This window comes from Neolamprologus multifasciatus, chromosome 13, assembly GCF_963576455.1.
Source record: "Neolamprologus multifasciatus chromosome 13, fNeoMul1.2, whole genome shotgun sequence".
NCBI classification, from domain to species: Eukaryota; Metazoa; Chordata; class Actinopteri; order Cichliformes; family Cichlidae; genus Neolamprologus; species Neolamprologus multifasciatus.
The window spans coordinates 12,111,567-12,134,524 of record NC_140451.1 but is presented as its reverse complement, the minus strand read 5'-3'; the positions used below and the strand labels follow the sequence as shown (position 1 = coordinate 12,134,524).

The 22,958-nt window shown below is 43.0% G+C and overlaps 2 protein-coding genes across 3 annotated transcripts in view; both read right to left on the bottom strand.

The window, feature by feature from the left end:
- Window positions 1–1,898: 1,898 nt before the first annotated feature.
- gng4 (guanine nucleotide binding protein (G protein), gamma 4) lies at window positions 1,899–16,916 on the bottom strand. The gene is made up of 3 exons (XM_085182152.1): window positions 16,470–16,916; window positions 15,115–15,220; window positions 1,899–4,309 (listed from the first exon to the last, which is right to left on the bottom strand). The coding sequence occupies exons 2-3, from the start codon at window positions 15,211–15,213 to the stop codon at window positions 4,181–4,183; spliced, it is 228 nt and encodes a 75-aa protein (XP_085038278.1). The 5' UTR covers window positions 15,214–15,220; window positions 16,470–16,916; the 3' UTR covers window positions 1,899–4,180.
- Window positions 16,917–17,242: 326 nt separating this feature from the next.
- lyst (lysosomal trafficking regulator) overlaps window positions 17,243–22,958 on the bottom strand; it is a 60,187-nt gene continuing 54,471 nt past the window's right edge. For both annotated transcript variants that reach the window (XM_085182139.1, XM_085182137.1), the window contains 10 exons: window positions 22,669–22,886; window positions 22,341–22,568; window positions 22,028–22,217; window positions 21,807–21,943; window positions 21,600–21,698; window positions 21,033–21,172; window positions 20,831–20,928; window positions 20,555–20,711; window positions 19,507–19,578; window positions 17,243–19,408 (listed from right to left, as the gene is read on the bottom strand). In XM_085182139.1, coding sequence (XP_085038265.1) covers window positions 19,270–19,408; window positions 19,507–19,578; window positions 20,555–20,711; window positions 20,831–20,928; window positions 21,033–21,172; window positions 21,600–21,698; window positions 21,807–21,943; window positions 22,028–22,217; window positions 22,341–22,568; window positions 22,669–22,886 — 1,478 coding nt within the window. In that variant the 3' untranslated portion in view covers window positions 17,243–19,269. The remainder of the gene's footprint in view (window positions 19,409–19,506; window positions 19,579–20,554; window positions 20,712–20,830; window positions 20,929–21,032; window positions 21,173–21,599; window positions 21,699–21,806; window positions 21,944–22,027; window positions 22,218–22,340; window positions 22,569–22,668; window positions 22,887–22,958) is intronic.

Sequence of the window (22,958 nt, the reverse complement as noted above, 5' to 3'; positions counted from 1 at the left end):
CTTTACTCCACACAGTAAAGTGAGGAAAACACTGTAAGCAAAGACAAAAATTAACATATGAATCATTTCATCCTCTCTAAACCCAGGTGATGTGTTCTAGCATTAAGAGCGCAACTTTATCAAAAGCTGTTCCCTTGTGCTGCACATAAATCATTTAAATGGAATCTTTTGTGCATGGAGACGAACGCTTGAGGAGGATTTCTTTTGACTCGGAGAGCACCAGTGTTTTCCCGGAGGAGGAGGAGGAATGGGTCACCCCACTGAAGAAAAAAAACATGCCCTATACAGTGCTTGTAAACATTTTATTTGTATTGATTTTAATGGAATTCCAGCGTTTCACAAATGCCATTTCAGAGACCTTACTGCCCCTCGGAGTGAAAAAATAATAATGTGACGGGGAAACACTGCAATGTGCTGCATGTCAGTGCTCTGAGCAGAATTCATTGAGAAGCTGCTGCAGAACACCATGCTGTGCCTGTAGATGAATAATCTTATCAGGAATTATTACTATTCTGGTAGACTTTGGGGGCCTCACTGCTCAATTTGGAAAATTGCTCCAGTGCAGATACCCAATATTAGATAACCTACTGCCCCAGGGATAATTACTTTCCTGTGCATTATATAATTCTTTTTGGATTCGTATTCATAGATCTACTCATTAGGATGATTTAGTTCTCTCCCCGCAACACATTATTCATTTGAAAGGAAAAGCCTATTCATAGCATGTTCAGGGGTTCTTGAAACCCATCCAAACATCCCGCAATCCTGTGGCTTCTCCAGCCCTCGTCTATCAGAGTCTGCTGTTTGTCTCTCACATTTCACTTTTTATTTATATGTGGAGTTCATACTTTAATTATACTATTCCAACTTGTGTTTTTCATCTTTTCCCACTCAGGAATCACTGTACTTTTCCTCCACATCTATAAAGGTTTCTTTTTATCCAGTCAGGTCCCACATGGGAACAATGTGCCTGCAATCATGCAGGGACCTAATTTTAGGGGGTTTTTTTTTGGGTACACCATTTGTCTTCTCAATAGCGCATATCGTTTCCACAAGCAAAATGATTTTTCTTAACTTTGATGTAGCCATGACCAACAACTAAATTTAAGCAATATAATTGCCAAGAGATTTAAGGTGGAGATTGACAGAGATCAAGATTATTCAGATTGTGGAAAAACAACAAAAGCATTTCAACTTTAGAAACCAGAAGCGTGTTCATGGAGCAGCCCATCATTCACTGTAAGATGCTGACTGAGAAACTTTGCCTCTCACTGGGGTTTAAATGCGAAATAAATGTAGATAATCCACAGCACAGCTGGTCCCAAGCCTAAAAAAAACAGAAAGAAAAGAAAAACTATAACACTGACTACTTCTTAATTACATCCTAGCCCTTTGGGATCAACCGGGGGAAGAAAAAAAAAAAAATCAATAAGAGATACCAGTATTCACCTTCTCAGTGTCATTCATCAAAACTGTCAGTGCTGTGCATTAAATCATAACTGCTGTCTCTCATAATATCAACACGCAAGAGTTGATTTCCTTGTTTGTCCAAAAAAAAAAGACCAATTCTGCCTCTGACCCGATCATCAGACCATGAAGTGTAGTGAAAAGTGGCTAAAAATAAAATAACCACTATCAACCAAATTAGGTGGAAAGTTGTGATTTTGGCCTATTCCCTCTGTGAGGATGTAAATGGATGCATGGATGGAGACATGAAGGAGCAACAGCAGACAACGTGAATGCTGACGTCAGCCGCTGATGTCGCCGTTCTTTGTGCAAACTGTGCTGTCACCCAGCACATGTAATGCATTCCCGCTTTAGATTTGCAGAATAGAAGGCAAACTGGCCAAGGCTGAACTGAATCGTAATCCTTTTCTTTTAAAAAAAAAAAAAAAAAAAAAAAAATGCAAGAGTGCATCCAGATGGCCCATGGTTCAGCTCAGCCACAGGAGGTCTCCAATACACACCGAAACACAATGTTCTTCTGCAAGACCCAGAACGATTTGCAGCATGTTGTCGGTGTGATCAGACAGATGCCAGAAAGAGAGAGAAAAATACTGAAGACACAGCACACTGTGGGTTGCCGTTTTCTTTTAATTCATTTGATCCGTCAAAGGATTTTTACAAAGTCTGCTATGTAAATGCTATTTATTCCCCCCCCAAAAAAACAATAATACCATTCATGAATACAGCTGCACGTTGTTGACATATCCGGACTCCAGGGAGATTATTATGTGCAGAGTAGCACCCAGAAAAGTCAATGAACAGGCAATATTTCATATCATAATAGTTCTCTCTGTTATAAATAGAAATAAATCCATGCAATATTCATCTCTAGCCGTTGTATTTCTTTTCAGATTTTGGCACCATCCTTGAGATGAGGTCAGCGAGTGTCCTGAGGTCAGCTCAGGTTTTCAGACAGGAAATAAAGACGATAATTATCCTGAAGACAATTTGAGTCTGCGTTTGTTACGGTCCAGTATCAGAGTGATTCCTAATGCAATGGCTATTCAAGTACCAAAAAGGAAGTCCCCACTCCCCCTCCCCTTTGATGATAGAAACCTTGATGCAAAAAGCCTGAACCTCCAAATAAAAGAAAATAAAAAAAGGGACCCTATTATGTAAACGACCCTCAGCGCTGTTTTTAAAAAATACTCACGATAGTATCAATAATTGCATGATTTATAAACGTTCTTTTTCTCTACGTATCATACAGGCTTAGGAGCACTGCACGTCATGTAGCTGTCAGTGCTGTGCAACAGATATTCGTTAATACTACTGATAACAATATTAATAACGATCAGAACAAGTCATCATAAAAATCAGCAAATGCTATTCAACTACCATGTAAAGGAAATGTTTCGACAGTGTGCTTTTTTTCTTCAAAAAGAGAAAAAACCCAGAACAGAAAAAAAAAAAAAAGAGAAAAGGCTCCGGGAAGCACAGTGTGAAGATCACACCGCTCCCACAGAAGTTGGCACCATAACATACTGTACACTCGAAGAGACTGACGGTCCCTCGGAAACAGAGGAGGCTGTCAAAAAGGAGCAGAGAAACATGCAGGCCTCCAGTTTGGTATTAATGTCAAAGGCCTCGCCATTCACTCTAGGACAGGCAAAAAGGAAGAAGAAGAAAAGAAGGAAAAGAATCAGGCTCAGGAAACATGCCCAGAAATTAAGCGAGAGTGCTGAAGGGAACAAGATGTCCTGCAAGACAAAAAAAGAAAGAAATAATGATATTTTATATATATCTATTCCTGCAGAGGGCTGCAGGATTAACTGATGCTTTTTCAGATTCGAAAGAAAATGAAGAGCAAATCAAACCGAGAAGCAAAGTTAGAATGCATTAGAGTGGGCAGAAGGTGGCAGATTCATAAATAATTCTTGACTTAAGGGTTTGTTTGCACAGTGATAACCCCGAAGAACTCGTCTGGCTGTTGAAACATTAGCTCTGCACCTTTCAAAAAGGGGTCCACTCATTTCTCTGCAGCAGGACGCGACGTGCGGCCGCCTCATTCTTACTGAGAGTGCAGCGGAAATTATTCACTGTGAGATACGGTTTCCGTTTCTGTGCTTTAATCTGAATCAGATCTAAAGCAAGTGGGTTAATTGTCGATGCTGAAACTGAAACCACTGCTGAGGGAAGTCGTCGAATTTTTAGTGGTGCTTTAAGTGTTGCTACTAATAGTTACATCTGTGCATTGAGAGCCATTTAAAAAAAAAAAATGAAAAAAAAAACCCCACTAACACAAGTCATGATTGAGTTTATACAAAGACCTACGCATTTTTATTCAGAAAGAAAAAGGGGAAATAAATGTTTTTTAAAAAAGTCAAACACTGGGCAAAGTTGTTTCCTGAGGCAAGTTCAAATCTAGCACAGAAAAAGAAAAGAAAAAACCAAAACATCTCTCATCTCTTTGAGCACTAAGCAAGGCTGTTTCTCTAATAACAAAGCAATAACAAACCTATTTAACAAGACATTATACGCCCACTGGGTTGCCAGTTTGGTAGCTGACTCCCCCAAAACCTTCAGCCACCAGGGGCAGAGCTGACCAACAACAGAGTGTCCCCGCCTTGGCAAAACTCAGCTCAATGCCTATGGCCAGTAGCTTCAGGTGTGGTGAAGACAGAGAAGCCAGGCAACGCCATGCCTGCACCTGTACAGCTCTACCAGCAGCTCATCAGAGGATGGTGCAGAAGAACTTCTTCTCCCGGAAGGGGTTCTCAGAGGCGGGCACGGGCACAATGAGGGGGTCCTCGCGTATGTGCGCCTCGCAGTATGCCATCAGGTCTGCGGCGGCTTTGGATACCTGAAATATTTAGAAGAAATTTTTTGATCAGACATTTCAGATTTATTCTTTAAACTTTGTGATGATATTTCAAAGCCATTTTTTGGGGGCGCTACCAGAATCCTCAAACACGCAGTCCTGCATTTCAGATTTTCAATCAATGTTCATGTTGTTAAAGTGGCTTCCAGTGTTCTCTTACTAAAGTTCAGTAGTCATGGCTTCAAAGTTCAAACTCATCCTGGGGCCATAGCTGCATCTCATTTCTGATCTCTGCACTTTAGCTGTCTAAAAAGCAGCATAAAGGACCCCCAGAAAATAACGAATAACATCGTATTACACAATTAAAACCAGATGATTAGTTTTTCCCCAGAATCAATGAAATGCTGGCTCTCTTTGTATCTTTGAGATAAGACAAAAATGGGTTCTGAGAAGCTTCCCTAGTTGGTGCTTAAAAGCTAAAGAGGTTCAAACGGTCACTGCAGCTCATGAAATTCATGCAGTCACATGAAATCCAGTGTGAAGGAGCTCAGTGTTCAGAAGTTGCAGGGTAACCCTTCTCTGGGCATGATTTGAAAAACAGTCCTGTTATGAAATATCTTGGAAATCAACGACTTCTGAGCTGAAGAGGACCGAAACATTTCACCTTGCTGTCAGCGCAGAGTGTGGAGACACCATCAGTGCTCAAGTACAGGTTTGAGTAACTCGCAGACGGCGGACCGTACGCACACATCACAAAGTATTTATGGTAAAGTTTTCAAACTAGTGACCCATCAATATTTTAGTAACCGAATTAATTTGTATTGTACAATCAAATTCAGACTATGGGCACCAACTGATGAAGGCCTTGGAAATGTTTACATCTTTATTATTATGATCATTTTTAATAATTTCCATATTGTTCTTTACAGTTTTCCTAAAATAAGCAAGAAGACGCTTAAATAAAAATTATTACATTTTGTGGAAAGAAAACAAATGAAACTGTGTAGACTTTAAACATTTACCAATATTTCTCTCATCTATCAGTCCTGGGCATCAGCACTTGGAGATGATTTTTTTGGGACTATAATAGTAATGCTGGAGAATTTTTATGTTTTTATTCATTTTTAATGGGAAACACTGGTTTGCTCTTCAGACCCCACTGTGTTAGTGTCTTCTGTCAGACTCTTCTCTCTCATCTCCCACACAGAAACATGTTCCCTTACATAGGAAAATAAAGTTGTGGCAGTATGCAGGTAGCACGTTTCATGTTGCCAACAGTAATGCTTCGCACAAACTTTTTTTTGCGCAGGGTAAAAACATTTTAGTGCAAATATTAGTGGACGAGGCCCAAACGTCTTTTCTTGAGAGCAAGGTGAATAAGCTCACACATCTCTGCAGCTCACCATTTATTCATTCTCAGAGCAGATGTTTCTGAAGTTAAACTCACACCAGATGAGACCTGGGCAAATTGCTGTAAGGCTCTTTCAACTTGCATATTGCCGATGTTCCCGATTTGTCAGCGCCTGTAGCGACTGCACCGATGCCCGTTACCCGAGCCTCAGGAACCAGGGCGAGAAAGCTCGTCGAGGTAACTCACGGGTCTTAAGGTGGGACTTCAACAAGCATAGCACGAAGCATGTGACATCTTCCAAGGCAAATTAAAAGAAAGAAAAAAATAGTACAGTCAGACTGTATGTGAATGCAGGTTCTCAACTGGGAATTGAGTGGGAGGGTACGGGAGGGGAGGCGGCAAATGGAGAGCAGAGGAGCAGCTGCATCAGAGGGCTGGCAAGGGCTCAGGGATCTATGTGGAGGACAGAGCCATCTGATCTCCTGCCTGCCACTTCACCTCACCCACTGCTGCTCTCACAAGAGAATAGCACCGCTTTGGTCCTCAGCATGGATTGTTACATTACCGTTTCGACCATCTTGCAGCCTGAAATGGAGCCGTTTCAACTCATAAAATCCCACAAAAAGAGAAGAAATGGCAGAAAACCAGGATGTGTTATTCAGTTTCTTAATTTCAACATCCCTACCAAGCACTTAGCCACAAGGACACCCATATCTATTTAAAAAAAAAAAAAAAAAAAAAATCTATTAAACATGTTCTCTTCCCTCTCTCTCCACAAACAGCCTTTACTGCCTGCTTTGCTTTCACATCAGGCAACCACAACAATTTGACAATACGCTCACAGGTCACACAGTCTGGCAAACACTGAGGTACATCATGCTGTGCCAGTAAATCAGAAAACAAGAATAAAAGTCTGTAGCCATCTCAACAACTCAGTTTTGAGCCAAACGCTAATGTCAGCGAGCCGACTTTAAGAAGCTTTATCGTGTTTACAGTATCAACCATATTTACCATATTAGCATTATGTTGTTTGCTAAATGCCACAAAAACAAACAGTCCAGGCGATATTATCCATTAAATGAAATATTGGCCACATTAAAAAAATGTGACATTATTAAAAGGTCAGGGATCACCAGTGTCCCCACAAACCATCCTGAAAGGAGCAGCGAAGCCTTTGATTTTGTTCCACATGGTTGGACTGCTGAGAGAAATGGCAGACTCTCTAATCGTAATTCATTCTCACTGGAAAGTTAGCTTTTGCCCAAATTTTTAAAACCAAGAACAGTTTAGAGATACTCACGGCCACTTTATTAGGTACATCTGCTCATTAATGCAAAAATAATATCTAATCAGCCAAATGCATGATGGTAGCTCGGTGTAGTTTGACACGTCATCATGCTCAAACTGAGCAGAGTGAGAGGTGATTTAGAGGATTTTCAAGGTTTCATGGTTGAGCATTTCAGAAACTGGTGATTTACTGAGATGGTCACCATTTGGGGTTTACAGAGAATGGTCTACAGGACAAAATACTGAGTGAGCAGCAGTTCTCTGAGTGAAAATGCCTTGTTGATGTCAGAGGGGAATAACCAAACTTGCTTTGAGATTATAGGAAAGCAACAGGAAGTCAAATCACCACTTGTTGCAACCAAGCTGTGCAGAAGAGCATCTCTAAATGCACAACCGGTCACAACTTGGAGCAGATGGGCTACAGCAGCAGAAGACCACACCGAGGACAACAGAAGACTGGATGTTGTTTGGTCTCATGAGTCGATTTTTGCTGAAACACTCACATGGAAGGGTCAGCATATGGTTTAAACGAGAGCATAGACAAATCCTACCTTGTATCATTGCTTCAGGGGTGCTGGCAGTGTAATTGTGCAGGGAATATTTTCTTGGCACACTTAGTACCAACTGTGTATCATTTAAAGACCCCATCATATCGTATTTTTACTGAATGTCCATCCTTTTATGAGCACGGTGCACCGATCTTTTGATGACCGCTTACAGTACGGTATTCCTGCACGTGAAAGAGCTCAAATCTGTCTCAGGCTGATTTCTTAAACATGACGGTGACTTCACTGTACTCAAATGGCCCCCAGTGTCACCAAACCAGTTTTTGCACGCAACTGAACAGGAGATTGTTAGCAACTGTGTACTGCATTCATGTCAGCATCGACCAAAACATGAGGAATGTTTAAAGCACCTTGTTGATGCCATTAAAAAGGCAAAACTGTGCTCTAACCCAGTACAAGCAAAGTGTAACTATAGAAGATGGACAGCGAGTGTATCTCTCATATTCACCGCTTTTGAACTACTTTTAAAAATGACTCCATGAAAGTACGACATCCTGTTCAAACTACAAATGCACAGCGGAGTCATTTCCCCCCACTGGTGCTTTCACTTCCATCGAGCACCTCTTCCAGCAAAATCCAACCCAAAGTTAAGTTTAGTTATAAGCTGTGCAATGCATGAAACTTAAAAAAGGAAAGCCAAGCATACTGACGCAGCACTGTTACCACGCATGGCTACCTCTCTGCATCATTCTGTCAGCTTTCTGCTCCAGCCACGGTACTGTCGCCACCTTCTTCCAGCTAATGCGTTTCTATTATTTATGTCTGCACCTACATCATGGATCCCCTTTTGCAGTTCCTCTGTTGCTGATAAAAGCTGTTAAGTCACCTAATACTCAATACACCACACGGTGATATTTCAGAACAGAGGTGTCGGTGCTGAAACTAAAAAAAGACAACACCACACTTTAGTTGGCAGAATTGTAACACCGCATTCATGAGAAGATCAATCGTCATCAGTGACTGTACGCTTACAGACCCACCAGTGATCTGAATATTTGGAATAATGTGACTAATGCGTTGATTAACAGAGAACTTTAATTAGCTGAACTAAAAATTAGTCGCTCAGAAGACACAATGTACCCCAAATGGCTACCTAAAAACTAAAAAAAGACCAAACTCAGGCACTAATTACAGAATCCAAGCTTGCATGAAGTGTGAACACTAACAAAGCAAACAGTTTAATTATTTTCATAATCAAAGTAAATGCAGTCATTATATTATTATGCAACTGCAGCCAAATGCTCCTGCTCTGAACAGGAGGCTCACAGGACAGAGAGTGGTACTGCTCAGTGTGTGTCATCAGGCCCAGACTGATTGTAATTACACCGCAGCCCCATGATGGAAGGAGAGTCCTCCTAATTAGCACAGATCACATTCCTTTGGCTGATTGAGCAATTAATGAGAGTGTGGTGATCCCTCAATCAGCAGCACAGAGACCGCTCTTGTCACACGCTCCCTCGTCAGATCCCTTAATTAAATTTAAGGGATCGCCAGGCGTGGCCAAGTCTCCTTTTCCCTCTGCTTTTATATCCATCCACATCTGTCTCGTATGGTGGCTGCTTCTTTTTTTTTTTTTTTTTTTTTTTTTTTGAGTTCTTTTATGAAGTATTATTTGGATCGCCACATCTGATGCACTATGCGGTTATTAAATACTAGCAGCTGTCTGGCTTTCGTTGAGCAACCGCCGAGAAAATGATACAGATGTGAATCATGCTGCAACTGAAGCTGCTGTTTTGCAGAGCAACAAGATCCCCCCCCACACACACACACTTAATTTGGATATTTAAACAAAGCTTAAAATATTATATTGCCTGAAAATGTCTGAACACCATTACAGCTAAGCTAACACTTCATATAAAAAGCAGATGATCCTCAATACTTAACATCAGTGTAACAACACCTGCATGAAAACCAAAGTTAGGAGGATTTGGCTAAAGAATAAAGTTGTTATTAAAACAGTTTTTCTTTCTATAAAATCCTAAAATGACAGTAAAACTTTAATTCTCATCTTAAGACAAGAGACTAATTTTATATTGCAATAAACCATTTATAACTCCATGCTACTGAAATGCGTGTAGAGACGTGGGTCACAAGACAATTTATGAATCATAAACAATATTTTTTCAGCTGCCTTGCTGTCGTTCTGGCATCTCCTGTGAATCCACTCAAGAACTGGCTGCAGGCAGGAACATAATGTGCAAAAAACAACAAGGAAACTGTCCATTTTTCTGATGCTGGGTTTTCTTTCTGCGTAGACAGTCTGATAAGACTGGCATCCAAAACCTGAAAGTTCTTCTACGCGGTTGCATATGGGGGAGGAAACCTCGTGTTTTGATTCGGGAACACTGATCCTCTACGTCAGAATGGCGACCTACAGTCATGTGAGGGGACACACCTACCTACACTCATGATTCAGTAGCTTTAAAACCACCTTTGGCAGCAAGAAGTTGGACTATCAATCTCTCACATCTTGTGAAGAAATTTTGGACCACTCTCTTTCTAAATTTGTAAAGTTTGAACAAAGTTAGAATGGTTTTAGAGCATGGTTGTGAAAAACTGAAAACCTTAATCTCCCGAAAAACTTTGATTTCTTGGCATTATCCTATAGATGCTGGAGAATTTGGATTTTTATTTTCCCATCCACTGCAGTGAGTTTCCCCATCTCAGGTTGGCAGATCACGTGCCGTTTTGTCCTTCCTCGTTTACTTCTAGTCTGTTAGTTTTTCAATCATCATCTCTGCTTCACTCTAAGGTAAAGACGTCTCCTTACATAGAGAACTGAGGGTGTGCTCAATTCTCATTAACTAACGACACACGGTGGTAAGAACAAAGTAGGCCGTGCTTTTTTCCCCTTTTAGGCACACTTCATGAATCAGGTAATTTTGTGTATGCCCCTGCTTTTTTTTTTTTTTTTTAACATTTCCACTTACTAGTCAGTGCGCGCCATTATTCTTACAAGTTTGCAAACTTAAGCTGTGCTGCATGATCTTCTGACAACTCTTCCAAAGAAGTCAGACTTGTTCAGTCATTTTCTAAATGTACTCATGAACTTTAACATGCTAACTGATGCCTGCAGAGATGAAGCTCTTGGCTGACAGAGCACTGCACTGTCTGACCTTGGGGGTGAAACTGCTGGGACGTCTGCTCCCGGGACAGATTGCGTTAACACACCTGAATGCTCCAGACACGCAAACTGCCAAAACGGCTGCGTTCATAGAGGTGCTCACACCTACTGATGATCAGTTAATCAAGTGTATTTGATTGTCAACACCTGGCTGAGCGGCTCGGTGCCTGTGGAAGCAGTACAAGGATACTGCATGGAGTCCTGTTAAAAACATTTTTCACAGACTCCACAATGATCTCACAAAAAAATAGCCAAAGTGCATCAGATTTATTAATATAATAAAGTTATTGCTATTAACAGGCTTCAAAACCAGAGGAAGAATTGCTCTTTAATAATGGGTTTGAACTCAATCTGCTGGTTTGTGTTGAAAAATTAAAACAAATTCAACATTTTCAGCAATTTTCCAATGAAAATTTGGCATTTTAGAGTTTGTATTGTCTACAAAAATGCTGCAGTCCCATTGCACACAGGCTGTGTTAAAAACCAAGTAATGGTTTTGCTGTTCGGTACACTTGATATCTTTAAAACGCATGAGGGCTTATTTTGATGAGCTACCTGAAAGAAGCCCAAATTGATTCCTAATCTTCTTAAAACTGATTGCAGTTTCAGGCGGATCACTTTACTTTTTAAGACGATGAGGTTTGCTTGTAAGCAGCCTTTGTGCTGTGCTGAGTAGGAATGAAGGTGTTTGGCCGGCTTCCATGCTTAGCTATATTGCTGAGTGAACAGCCTCTGATCTGCAGGGCAATCATTCCCCAAACACTACTGAATGAGATGACATTAAGTTGCGCAAGAAGTCATTCATAAAAGAAAATGTTCAGAATTGCCCCAACATGCCAGAAACATGAATAGAAAACAGGAAGTAGACATACCGAAAAAATGACGCCTGGAATGGATGGAAGCACAAAACTGATGTCTAATTGCAGCAACAGCCTCGTGGTGATCGACCACAGAGTGCACAGGGAGCAAAAGTCAATATTTAACCAGGTGTTGTTTAATGAGGAAACAATACTGCTTCACAATAATGTGTGTGGTGGAGAAGTAATCCTGCAGCCACACTGACCTAAATTGGTGGAAAGTTACTGTCAGAGCTGGTTAGCAGCCACCATAGGCCACCTTTCCTGTGGGTTCATCCCTCACATTTACCACACTGATCTGCTTGGAATTCCAAGCTGTGCACAGCAGAGGCGATGATAAGGTGAACCGAGACTTCGTGCAATGCCTGTCAGAAGACATCGGACTAAAGTAAAAAAAACAAACAAAAAAAACCCCACATGCATTTTATTGGCATGTCACTTTCTGCTGTGGAAGTCAGTGGTGGGAAATGCAACGGTTGTAGTTTGAGGGTTTATGTGACAGGGAACTAGGCCAAATCTGATAATGTTGACTCAAGCGATATCACTAAGGCTCAGAAACATCTGAGGATGCAGATTGGGGGAGTTAAAAAGAAGTGATCCCACTTAGCGGATCAGACAGCAGTGGTCGGAGACTACAGCACAACCAGAATTATTGTGCAATGAACTTGCAGTCTCTTTGCCTTTGAAATGGCCGCTTCAAAGATAGAGACCTGATTTTGAGAACTCATGTGATCAACTTTGGTCCTCGATTTGGCATTGAAACACCAATAAGGCATGCTGGCTATTCAATCTAATTTAAATAGTACCATATCACAGCTGTCACTTCAAGGCGCTTTTAAGTAGATACCCTAAAATAATACAGAGAAATCCCAACAGTCAGAAGACCCCTAATGAGCAAGTTTTTGGCGACAGTGAGAAGGAAAAACTCCCTTTTAACAGGAAGAAACCTCGAGCAGAACCAGGCTCAGGGAGGTGCAGCTATCTGCTGTGACCGGCTGGGGGTGAAATTACAATAAGTTTGAAATTCTTCCACATAGTGTGACATAGTTGCTGCAGGAATGCAATTTAACTACAAAATGACAAAGTGGCTTGGCAACTTTGCTTTTCATGTGAGAGAAACAAGAATAGAACCAGTTGGCAACCAGTTGAGTCGAGTCTCCTGCTGCAAGAAATCATCACAGATGAGTTGAGCCCATCAGTGTAAATCTCAGAGTGATTACGATGTGCTGGAAATCTGTCCGCGCTTTTAAATTAGAGGGCAGTTACTTGTAGAACGTCACCAATTTGAGTGATTGCAGTCAGAGCCATAAATCAAGAACTCAAACCTCACTAACAAACACCAAACGTCAAACGTCAATTACTTGCTAACTAGCTAGCGCTGACGAACGTTCCCTCCCTTCTAATTGCTATAAATTGGTTGTTGATCCCTTCCACTACATAACCAAGATGGTGTTTAAAATGCATTTAACAGGTTAAAATAAAGAGGTAGTTTAGGGTCATTTATTTTTCCCCTCCCCACATATGCAACTGACACACGCAATCCACAACCATGTCCATGAACGTCAGAGGTACTCCTTCAAAACATCAAGAGGCCCTGCTGATGTCATAGTGACCACAGTTACCTTTTATATACAATCTATAGAAGTGCCCAACATTCCTCATTCAACTTTACACAATCCAGGGACTCAAAATAACAAATATGCAAGTTTGTAATTACACTGAACTGTCACCGAGTCGAGCTGCAAGGTGGGAAAAAGTGCGCCAAGCATCCATCACGAGTCTGGCAAAATGACGGCACTGCAATACTCAAAACTGTGGCGCGCTTCTCTAAAGAAAAGAAATCCAAGAAAGACGAGGGAAGATAATAGCAGTGATTTACTCCAACTGGACCAGGCCATCTAATAAATGGGTTAAAGCTTTTATAATGGACTGAGACAACAAAGAGTGCACAATAATAGCGGACTCAGGATTCAACACATGGATGTTATCTTGAATGTTTTATGAGTGCAGAGTTGTTACACTGTGCTTCTAAATCAAGAAAACATAATAGGCTGGAGTAACAGAAAGAAAAGTGGACCATGTCACAAGGATGAAGGTTTAAACAGGACTAGTGATACATTGTTTCCACGCCCATGTACAGCGTGTGTCTTGGTCTCTAAATATACCTAAACCTGCCTAAAGAAATTTGTGGAAATGCAGTCACACTGGCACCACCTCCTCATGCTGGTCACATGATACTATGGGGATGTGTCCCATTCTTCAACCAGCATTTGTCATAAGTCAGTATAACTGTGTTGGTCACTCACACGAACGGCACGCCCAAGTGGATCAAAAAACTATTCAGTGGGGTTGATGTCATTACTGCAGGCATGCCACACCATCCACTCCCAAATTCTGGATGGAGTCTCTGATTTGCAGGGGCGAGCACAAGCAGGATCTGGACTCATGGTTGAACATGGTGTTCCTCCACATGTTCAGGTTCCAGTGCACATATTGGTGACACCAGTGCAAACATGCCTGATGGTGAAGGGCTCGTGACAGGCCGCCACAAAACCGGAGATTGCATGGAGTCTGTTCTAGATCATCTGGGTAGAGAGCCGCTGTCGTGTCATCCTGCAAATCTGTAGAAGACTGCTAACAGTTCTTAAGTGCTGACAAGGGAGGAAAACCGTCTTCTTGGGACGCCAACTTCACCGCCTTTCTCTGACATCCTCCATTATCGGAAACTTCGTCTTCAATTTGGAGATTGTACTAGAGCTCACTCCAAATAATGCTGCATCTTGGTTCTGCAGCTTGAAGTTGTCCTACAGCGCAAGCACCAAATCAGTCAAACGTGGCATGTTTGGATTAGACACCAACTGACCGCTGCAGCAGGGTCCATTAGCTTGCCAAGTTGGCAAGTTTTTCATGGGCGCAACAAATGCACTTTCCTTACAAGTGGTACCATTTAGGGAAAAATAAACAAGATTTCCAACTGTATAATATTTATTCCCAAGAGGCTTTTTGTTACAACAAAAAGAAATTGACAAAAGACAAATTTCCTTACTTTTTGTGCCAGGTTTATTTTGATCTACCTCAATACGTCTGACAGCAAGCCAATTCAACCCCACTGTGGAAATGAGGATTCATTTAAAAATTAAATAAATAACGTTCAAACAGCTGGGCACTGTAGTGTTTACCAACGGTGATTCAAACAGGAGTAATTAGTGCATTAATAAAAGATGCAGATTTAGTGCACGAGTGAGTATTTTAAACACGAGGAAAAGCCAATGCAGTGTGGCTAATTGATGCATTTTTCCCAGTTTTTGGACGACGGCACCATCAGCCCGGCCATTTCTTCTTTTAAACAGTGCTACTGTGTGCAAATATGAAGCCATGAGAGCCAAGCGTGATAATGTTGCCAATTGTAAGCCAGCAAAGTTAATTTTGTGCTTTATTCAGACAAAAATGAGCAAAAAAGAAATGCTTGCTGCGAACTGTCACTCATCGAGACGCGCCTATTGAACTGCTCCAAAATCCCAGCCGATGTTAGAGGCACACAAAGCTTTCAGTTCCATGATAAGTGGAGGTACGTTTTTTGAGTAATTGCATACTTGGTAACAGAAGCGATGTGAAAATATTTGTTCACGTGCGCAGACAATAACAACAATAAAGCTTTGTACCTTTATCCTATCCATGCAGGCCTCCATCTTCAGTTGCTCCACAGCTTTCCTGGCTTGGGAGATGCTGGCCGTGCTGTTGTTGGCGATGCCGTCCTTCATGGTGCTCCTGTGACGCCAAACAGATGCAAGGGGGAGAGAGAGAGAGAGGGGGGGTCAGTGAACGTCACATTAAATGAGCACCCCCCTGGCGACAGCTCTACCCTGATGGAGCAGCAATTCTCTTCTACAACCTCACCCCCACCCGTTCCTTTTTACACAGTAAAACTTGGAAGGACCCATTTTGTTTGTCCATTTGTTATCCGAAGAAGCTGCTCTGTGGGCATCAGCTGGACAGCGGTTTGTCATTTTTCATCCAACGCTCATGCATGATTGTTTTTCCTCCTTTGTCACGTTATTATTTAGACCAACTGACTGGGGGAGAAGTTAGCAAGGAGTGGAGGGCTGGGAGGGATTAAGACACACACACACACACACACACACCACTAGTATTTTGCTCAAGTGCACTTCAGCAGGAGTTTATGCTGGTACACCTAGAAAAGCAAAGCACCTGCAGCTTTTCCCCAGTTCCTCCCAGGATCTGCAGATCTTTCCACTGCTGGCCTTCCTCCTCTCAACTTTCACCTCAGGAGTACATCAGCTGCAGCTCTGCAGATCAATTCTCGCAATCACTAAATCTTACTCCCATTTTAGCCTCCTTGAGCCACCCCCACCCACCCACTCACCACTGAAATGTCCCAGTTTGGCAGCCACGGCAAAAATGTGCCTACAGATGTGTTTTCTAATAATTTGCCTTAAGAAATGAAGCATTTCACTGGAGGTGAGGGGTTGCTGAATCAATCCCCCTTTCTATGATAATTTGCATTATTATTCTTGCGCATTATTCTTTGTTAAAATCACAAAAATTGTGTTTATCTTAAAGCAGACGGTCGAAGACGACACATTCATCTGCCATCCCTCCAGCCTCCACAGCTCTACGGCCAATTTATAGCTTTTAAATCACACCCTCGTATGAAGCCATCGGGCCTTCTCCGTTTAGGTTTGCTTTAAATGCATCCATCCTGAGGGTTGCTCGGCTGTATTCGCCCCTGTGCAGTTTTATCCAAATGCAACGATGCTGCTAATTGCTGATGCAGATCTGTGAAAACGCGTGCGACTATTTATTTCTAAGAGGAGATTAATCTATGGACACACAGCGAGCTGCGGCCCTGGTTAGAGCAGAAAACAGCAAACCATGCATCATGTGGGGGGGAAAAAGGAGCAGCAATGATTTTTGCACTGATGATAAACATTTTGAAATAAATCCCTGCATTGGTCGGATACGCGCTCATTAATGTAGCCTGCAGCCGCCGACCTACCTGAAATGTGCCAGTGGTTTTCCAATTTGGGAGAATTCCGGGTTGACTCCACCCAACACACACAGACACACACACGCGCGCACACACAAAGATCTGTCAAATATGAAACGATAAGAGGAAATCCCAGCCTCGCTTCGGTCTGGACTGAACCCGAGGAGCCAAAAATCTCGGCGTCTTTAAATGTCGCCTCGGCGGCTCGCTCAGTGCGTATTCCGTGTAGGAAGATGAGCTCCAAGCGGTGAGGTCTTGGTGAGCACCACGGCTGGACTTGGAGAGATGTTACGCAGCAGCAGCAGGGGGGGAAACCTCTGTATGACGATCAGATACAGGCTGTGGGGCGGGGAGCACTCGATCAGTGGACCAGGAGCAGCAGCAGCAGGGAGCCGGGATGAGCTTCAGCTGTCCAGAGTGGCCGTAAACGCACCGACGCTGCCTGTTAGTCAAATTAGGAGCGGCTGATTCTAATTAGCTTTATTGCTGCAAAAGGCAGCGCAGGTCTGCAGGCTTTCCCCGTATCGTTTATTTTATTTTCTATCAGCTTTGACATCACCGTGTCCCCCTGATGGCCTTACCCTTAACGACTGCACGCGCTCTTAAGCGTGGCTTGCATCCTGATAACTTTTAAAATTTTAATTTGTTTTTCCTGTTCGTGCTTCCGATCTGATTTGTGCAGTACGACATGAGTTTCTGCTTACTTTATGTCCCTGAACGCAACCCCTCCCCCCAACACACACGCACACAAAGAAATGGACACAATCAACACGACGATAATATTTCTTCAAATATTTATAGATTTTTATATATTTATAATATGCTTATCACTTGGTTCATTCAAACACGTACACGCATACAAACAAAACTAAACATTAGGAACCTTCAAGATGCCAAAACTGCAAAGGAAAAAAAACAGAACTAGCAGGAGGGGCCAAAATACAACTTAAGCAACCTAAAACGATAATCTTAAATTATGCATAGCTTTAAGTCATTAACAGAAAAATAATATTTCCTTCCATCAGAAAATCTACTGTCACATTTTCTACCTTTTACATTAAAAAAACAAACAAAAAAATACATACAAACATACATTTGGGTTGAGAGGTTGTGGTTCACATAAAGTTTTTCATACATTTCATAGAGAAAATCAGTAAACAAACACAGTAACATAATGTCCACGTAGGATCAGGAAAAAAAATAAATCAGGTCGAAGCGAAAAGGAATGAGTTAACAAGAAATAATCCCTTTCTCAAGTAAGTGTAAGACATTAGTCGTCACCGAGTGCTGCAGTCACCACAAAAGGGAATAAAAACTGTTTCACAGCTGTCTTAGAAAAAGAAACGAAATGAACCCTGGTTTCTTCCCACATGAAACAAGGTAGCAAAAACATGACCTATTGCATGTCTGTGTCTGATATTGCTTTCTGGATTTGATTTATTAGTGGAATTAAATCAAGCTCAGCTTGTGTTAAGGCCACAGATCATTGGCTCTACTTAAACTGAAGTAGCTGAGGGAAAAAAAGTGCTTCTGATTCTCGTTTAAGAAACCGTGAAGTGCAGTAACGTAAGTGGGAATGTAAAGAAAGGCTACATGGATCCTGGAGTGGGTTAAGAAAAAGAAACAGCTGCTCGGCCATTTCCCAGACCGATGCGTGTAGTGTATACGATATCAGCCGACGCGACGCTCTTTACTAAACCCTCCCACACCCACTGCACCCTTTTAGTAATGCTGCACAGGTGCTAAGTAAGTGTGGGAGATCAGTGAGGATCATGGAGCATTCAGGAAATCACTCTCTCCTCCGCCTTCTTCCTCCTCCGACTGCAAGCATCTAACAGTTTGTTAATTGCTTTCTCAAAAAAATAAATAAATCAGCCCTGTAAAGTAGTGAAAAGTGGTTCTTGTGCATTTAAGCGACGGGCAAGACAGCGATGAGCCTCCATGGTGTTTTTTAAGGAGCAAATGGGCTGGTTTAACTAAAAGAGGCCTTAAAACAAGGAGCATTGCAGCAAATGTTACATCCACATTCACACAGTCAAGGGCAGCATCGTCCTAGCATGCAAAAGCAGGACAGAACAACAGGCACCCACAAGGTCCCCTCGGTCCGTCAACTGAGGTCAGACACAAAGTGAAGCAGGTCTGTGACTCTAGCGTTCAGATCTGAGTGGAGCAGACAGCGCGGCGGAGGGACATCTCACTCCCGCAGAGCGGGACCTCTCCTGGCGACAGACGCGAGGAGAGGGCTCCCCTCCTTTGCAGCCACTGCAGCGTCAGCAGGACGCATTCACTGAGCTGGGGCGGCGATCTGTCAGACCGCACGCTGCAGGAGACGTGAGCGATGTCGAGGTGAAACACGAGGGTCTTCACACTTTGAGTCTGGCTTTGTCCAGACCATAGCAGCTTACCAGGAAACGGCTAAATCAACACCAGCCAACAAAAACACATTAGCAGGAATTAAAGACTCGACAAATGAAACACTCTCAGAAATACATCCTGTATAAAGTGTCTGATGCAGCCTCAGCCAAATACTCAACCATTCCTGCAAGAGTCCATTTTAATGTATTTATAAATATATACTTATGTACATATAATACTATTTTCATAATCATTTCTTGATGCTGGGAGTGGCGGCGGTACAGTTTGCTCTGCTGGGGATGGCTTTATTTAAAAGTCAGGGAGGGTTCAGAGAGTTTGAGGACATGCTGACATGTCCTCCTCTCTGTCAGTGCAGACAAGAGGAGGAGGAGGAGGAGGAGGAGGGGAGGTCCTCTTGCTGAGAAGTGGACAGGCGCAAACATCACACAAACACTCATCCTGCAGCATAGCTGCTCAGGAAGGAGTAGAACATGGGCAGCTTCATACGCTGCTGGTCCCGTCGACACCACGCCATCACCGTGCCCTCGCTATTGGCTGTGAAGAGGTGGTGGCCATCACACGAGTACGTCAGGCTGAAGCAGACACGAGAGGAGACCGTTGGACTTAAAATGTTGACGAGCATAGAGGCGTGGCATAAAAGTACAAAGAGAACAGCGCGCTGTAAACAAACCTGATGATGGGCTTGCTAGACTTGGGAAATGTGATCTCTCTCACTGGTTTCAAATCCCAGGTGCTCCATAACCTGAAAACATATCAGAGATTAAAAAAATTAAAAATAAACAGTGCTGGGAGCGGGATGTCAAACTCATTTTACATTGTGGGCCACATGCAAGCCCAGTGGGCCGGACAAGTGAAACTCCTGTCAATCCAAAGAAATTTAACTACACATTTAATCTTTGGGATCTCTTAATATGAGAAAACCAGCAGTGCAGTTTCAACAGGACATCTGGAATTTTCTACATGACAGAAATTCTGCTGCAGTGAAAGAAATCTGTCAGCGCGACTCCTTGGGCTTAAATTATAAGAAATAAATGTATAAAATTACAATGTCCTGGTAGCTCTTTGCTCAGACTGCACTCTAAGTATAAAAGTTTTTGGTAATTCACAGAAACTTTCCTATTTTATTCTCCTTTTTTAAAAACTTCTGAGCTATTGTAAAATAAATAAGTTCTATAGCAGAGAGTGAAAAACAGGAACTTTCTGTCATGTAATATTTACTTATTTACAGTTAGATCCATAAATACTTGGACAGACAACTTTATTCTAATTTTGGTTTGTAACATCACCACAATGTTTTTAAATGAAACAACTCAGATGAAGTTGAAGTGCAGACTTTCAGCTTTAATTCAGCAGGTTGAACAAAAAGATTGCATAAAAATGTAAAGAACTAAAGTATTTTGAACACAATCCCTTCATTTCAGGATCTCAAAAGTAATTGGACTAATTAAATAACTGAAAATACAATGTTCATTCCTATAACTATATAAACTTCTATGACTATATTTGAAATATGTTTCAGTAAACATGTAAAAAACCAAGCTTGTGTCAGTGTCCATATTTATATGGACCTAACTGTATTACTTTGGTGAGTGGCCATGGAGTGGATCTATATGAGAAGGAAAAGCTGAAGTCGAAAAAGTATTCCCTCCTCCAAAATTTCCAAAGCCGTCTAGTGGAACAGGACACAAATGTAACAGCAAAAGAAAAGTTTTGCCTACCTGACGACGCCATTCTCCAGCCCACCAGCGATGACATTGACAGACACGCCCTCCGGCTGGTTGGAGAAAGCCAGAGAACAGATGATCTCTCTGCAGTGGACATGCCCAATCAGGTCCCCGTTCACCGTCCACAGGCGAAGGTCGCTGCCTCCTCCCTCTGGAAACAAAAGAAGAGGAGCCATAACTCACACCAAGGACCAGAAGACACTTCAATAACCAGAAGATGAGATGCGATAAACACTCGGGTTATAAAAGAAGACGCCCGCCCCCTCATACCTGAGTCACACACTGTTGCGATGTCCCCTGTGGTCTCGCTGGCAGACACAGCCATCACCGGGCTTTTGTGGCCTGTGAGACTCTGTACATAACAGAGTCTGGAAAACACAGAAGTACTCAGAAACCACACAAACACTGCATAATGCATCTTCTTCTTCTTCTTTAAAAAACCAAAACATAAAAACCTTTCACACACACTGACCTGTTCAGGTCCCAGAGGATGCAGGTGCCATCATTGCTCACACTGATGAGGATGCTGTAAGGTTTGCAGACAAACAGGCTGGTGACTTCCCCCGTGTGCCCGTACAGGTGAACCTGAGATTCCACCTCCATCTCTGATGGCTATGGAGGGAAATACATGTTACAGACCACACACAGAAGAAATACAGATCTAAATGTATCTGTGACTCTTATATATTGCGTCTTGCTTTTTCCTAAAAATCTCCATTAATTAAAGTCAAATTGCCTCTCGGTAGTTGCTGGAAGTCCAGAAAAATGGCAAATCCACATGTCTACTGGTGGGGACTGACGAGGTCTGAAAGCTTCTCTGATGACTGAACTCTGAGACCTCTAATCACACTTATGGGCTCGGTGGAAATATGTTTCAAGGGCAGCTGTGATGTGACTAATGAAGCTGAGCGTTTGAGCATGGTGAGGCTGCCTAAAGAAGAGGACGGGGGGGGTGGGGGTGTAATCGGCGGTGGGTGGGCGGTTTGGGTGTTCGTGTGCAGGCGGAAGGTTAGAGGGGGACGTTGCCATGGAAACGCACCGTGGTGCTGGTGAAGCGGTTGCTGTAGGCGGTGATGACTCCACACTTGCTACCCGTAAATAGCTGGCAGCCATCGGGCACCCAGGCGCAGCTGGTCACCTGGAGGAGAGGGAGACGGACGGTTGGATGGAGGAGCGCACACCAAAGGCCAGATAACTCTTATATAACAGGTGGTCAGGATTTGTCGAAGCATAAACTGATGTGTACCTGGTGAAGCTGTGAACACTGAATGAAGTTGATAGGTGGCTCGCTCTGCTTGCTCTTCAGCCTCAATATGTTGTCCGCGTAGCCCCAGCTTAAGATGGCTGACCACTGGATGTCTGTGCTGTGCATGCTCCGCACACCTGCAGAGCAGAGAAGAAAAATTTAATGCGAGTCAGCGGGGCACTTGTGCAATACTTTCTGGAATGAGTCTTTGGGCTTCCTACCCTGCTCCTTGCTGTAAATCATCATGAGGCAGAACTTGCTGGAGAGGCCGCAGATGGCTCGCGTCGGCAGAGCCAACAGGGATCCGAACCTCTCCCCGTGCGGCTGACTGAAACACACCACTGGGTCCGGAGCGGAAGGTGAGCCCACATACTCGCCCCACTTCAGACCTTTGATCCACGGCAGCGGACTCTGGGGAGAGGAAGAGAAAATTGCTAGGTGAGGAGCAGATCATTTCACGGGTGGTGAACTAAGTCATGTCTTGCTCAGCGCACAGCAGGCTCCCAGAGTCACAAACACCACAGAGTTGATTACCGGGCAGACTATTTCCTTGGCTGGTTCTCTGCTTTCTCTGAAGGCCAGCTGGACCAGGAGGCCCATGGCTGCTGGCAGCTCCCCCTCCATGAGTTTGGTGCTTGTCCTGCTGATGTGAGAGGTGTTAAAGAGCTGCCTGGGCGTCTGTCCGTATGTCTTGATCATCGTCTCCAGGGCCCGTCGCTGAACAGGGTCTTCTACAGCCGAAACATCCATGCCAAAATATGTCTGTAAAGAGTGACATGAAACTGGTGTCTGAGCGACAAAGGTTTATTATTTATTTTTTTACACCAACGTCGAGGAAATGCGAGAGTCAGCAGCTACGTACAGCTGGGTGGAAGACATTGATGGCCTGGACCGCTGCTTTGCCTTTCTGCTTGAGCCCAAACACCAGATCGATCCACTGACACAGCGTCTGGGAGACCTGATCAGACTCTAGTGCTTGTCGGTGGATGAGTATGAACAGACGTGGGTCGTTGCGAGCCCACGGCGGTAAATTCACATGATTCACCCTCTCTCCATTCTGACGAACCCCGAAATCAAAACCTATCCAGGCAAAGAAAAAACAAAAAAAAGAGGAAATTCTGAGAAGATGAAAGATGCACGCACAAAAGCTAA

What these genes read in the sequence shown, in the direction of transcription:
- gng4 (XM_085182152.1), bottom strand. Translation starts at nt 15,213, where the DNA reads ATGAAGGACGGCATCGCCAACAACAGCACGGCCAGCATCTCCCAAGCC. An exon ending in CCTGCATGGATAGGATAAAG is followed by an intron (nt 4,310 to 15,114) that starts GTACAAAGCTTT and finishes TAAATATTTCAG; the next exon opens with GTATCCAAAGCCGCCGCAGA.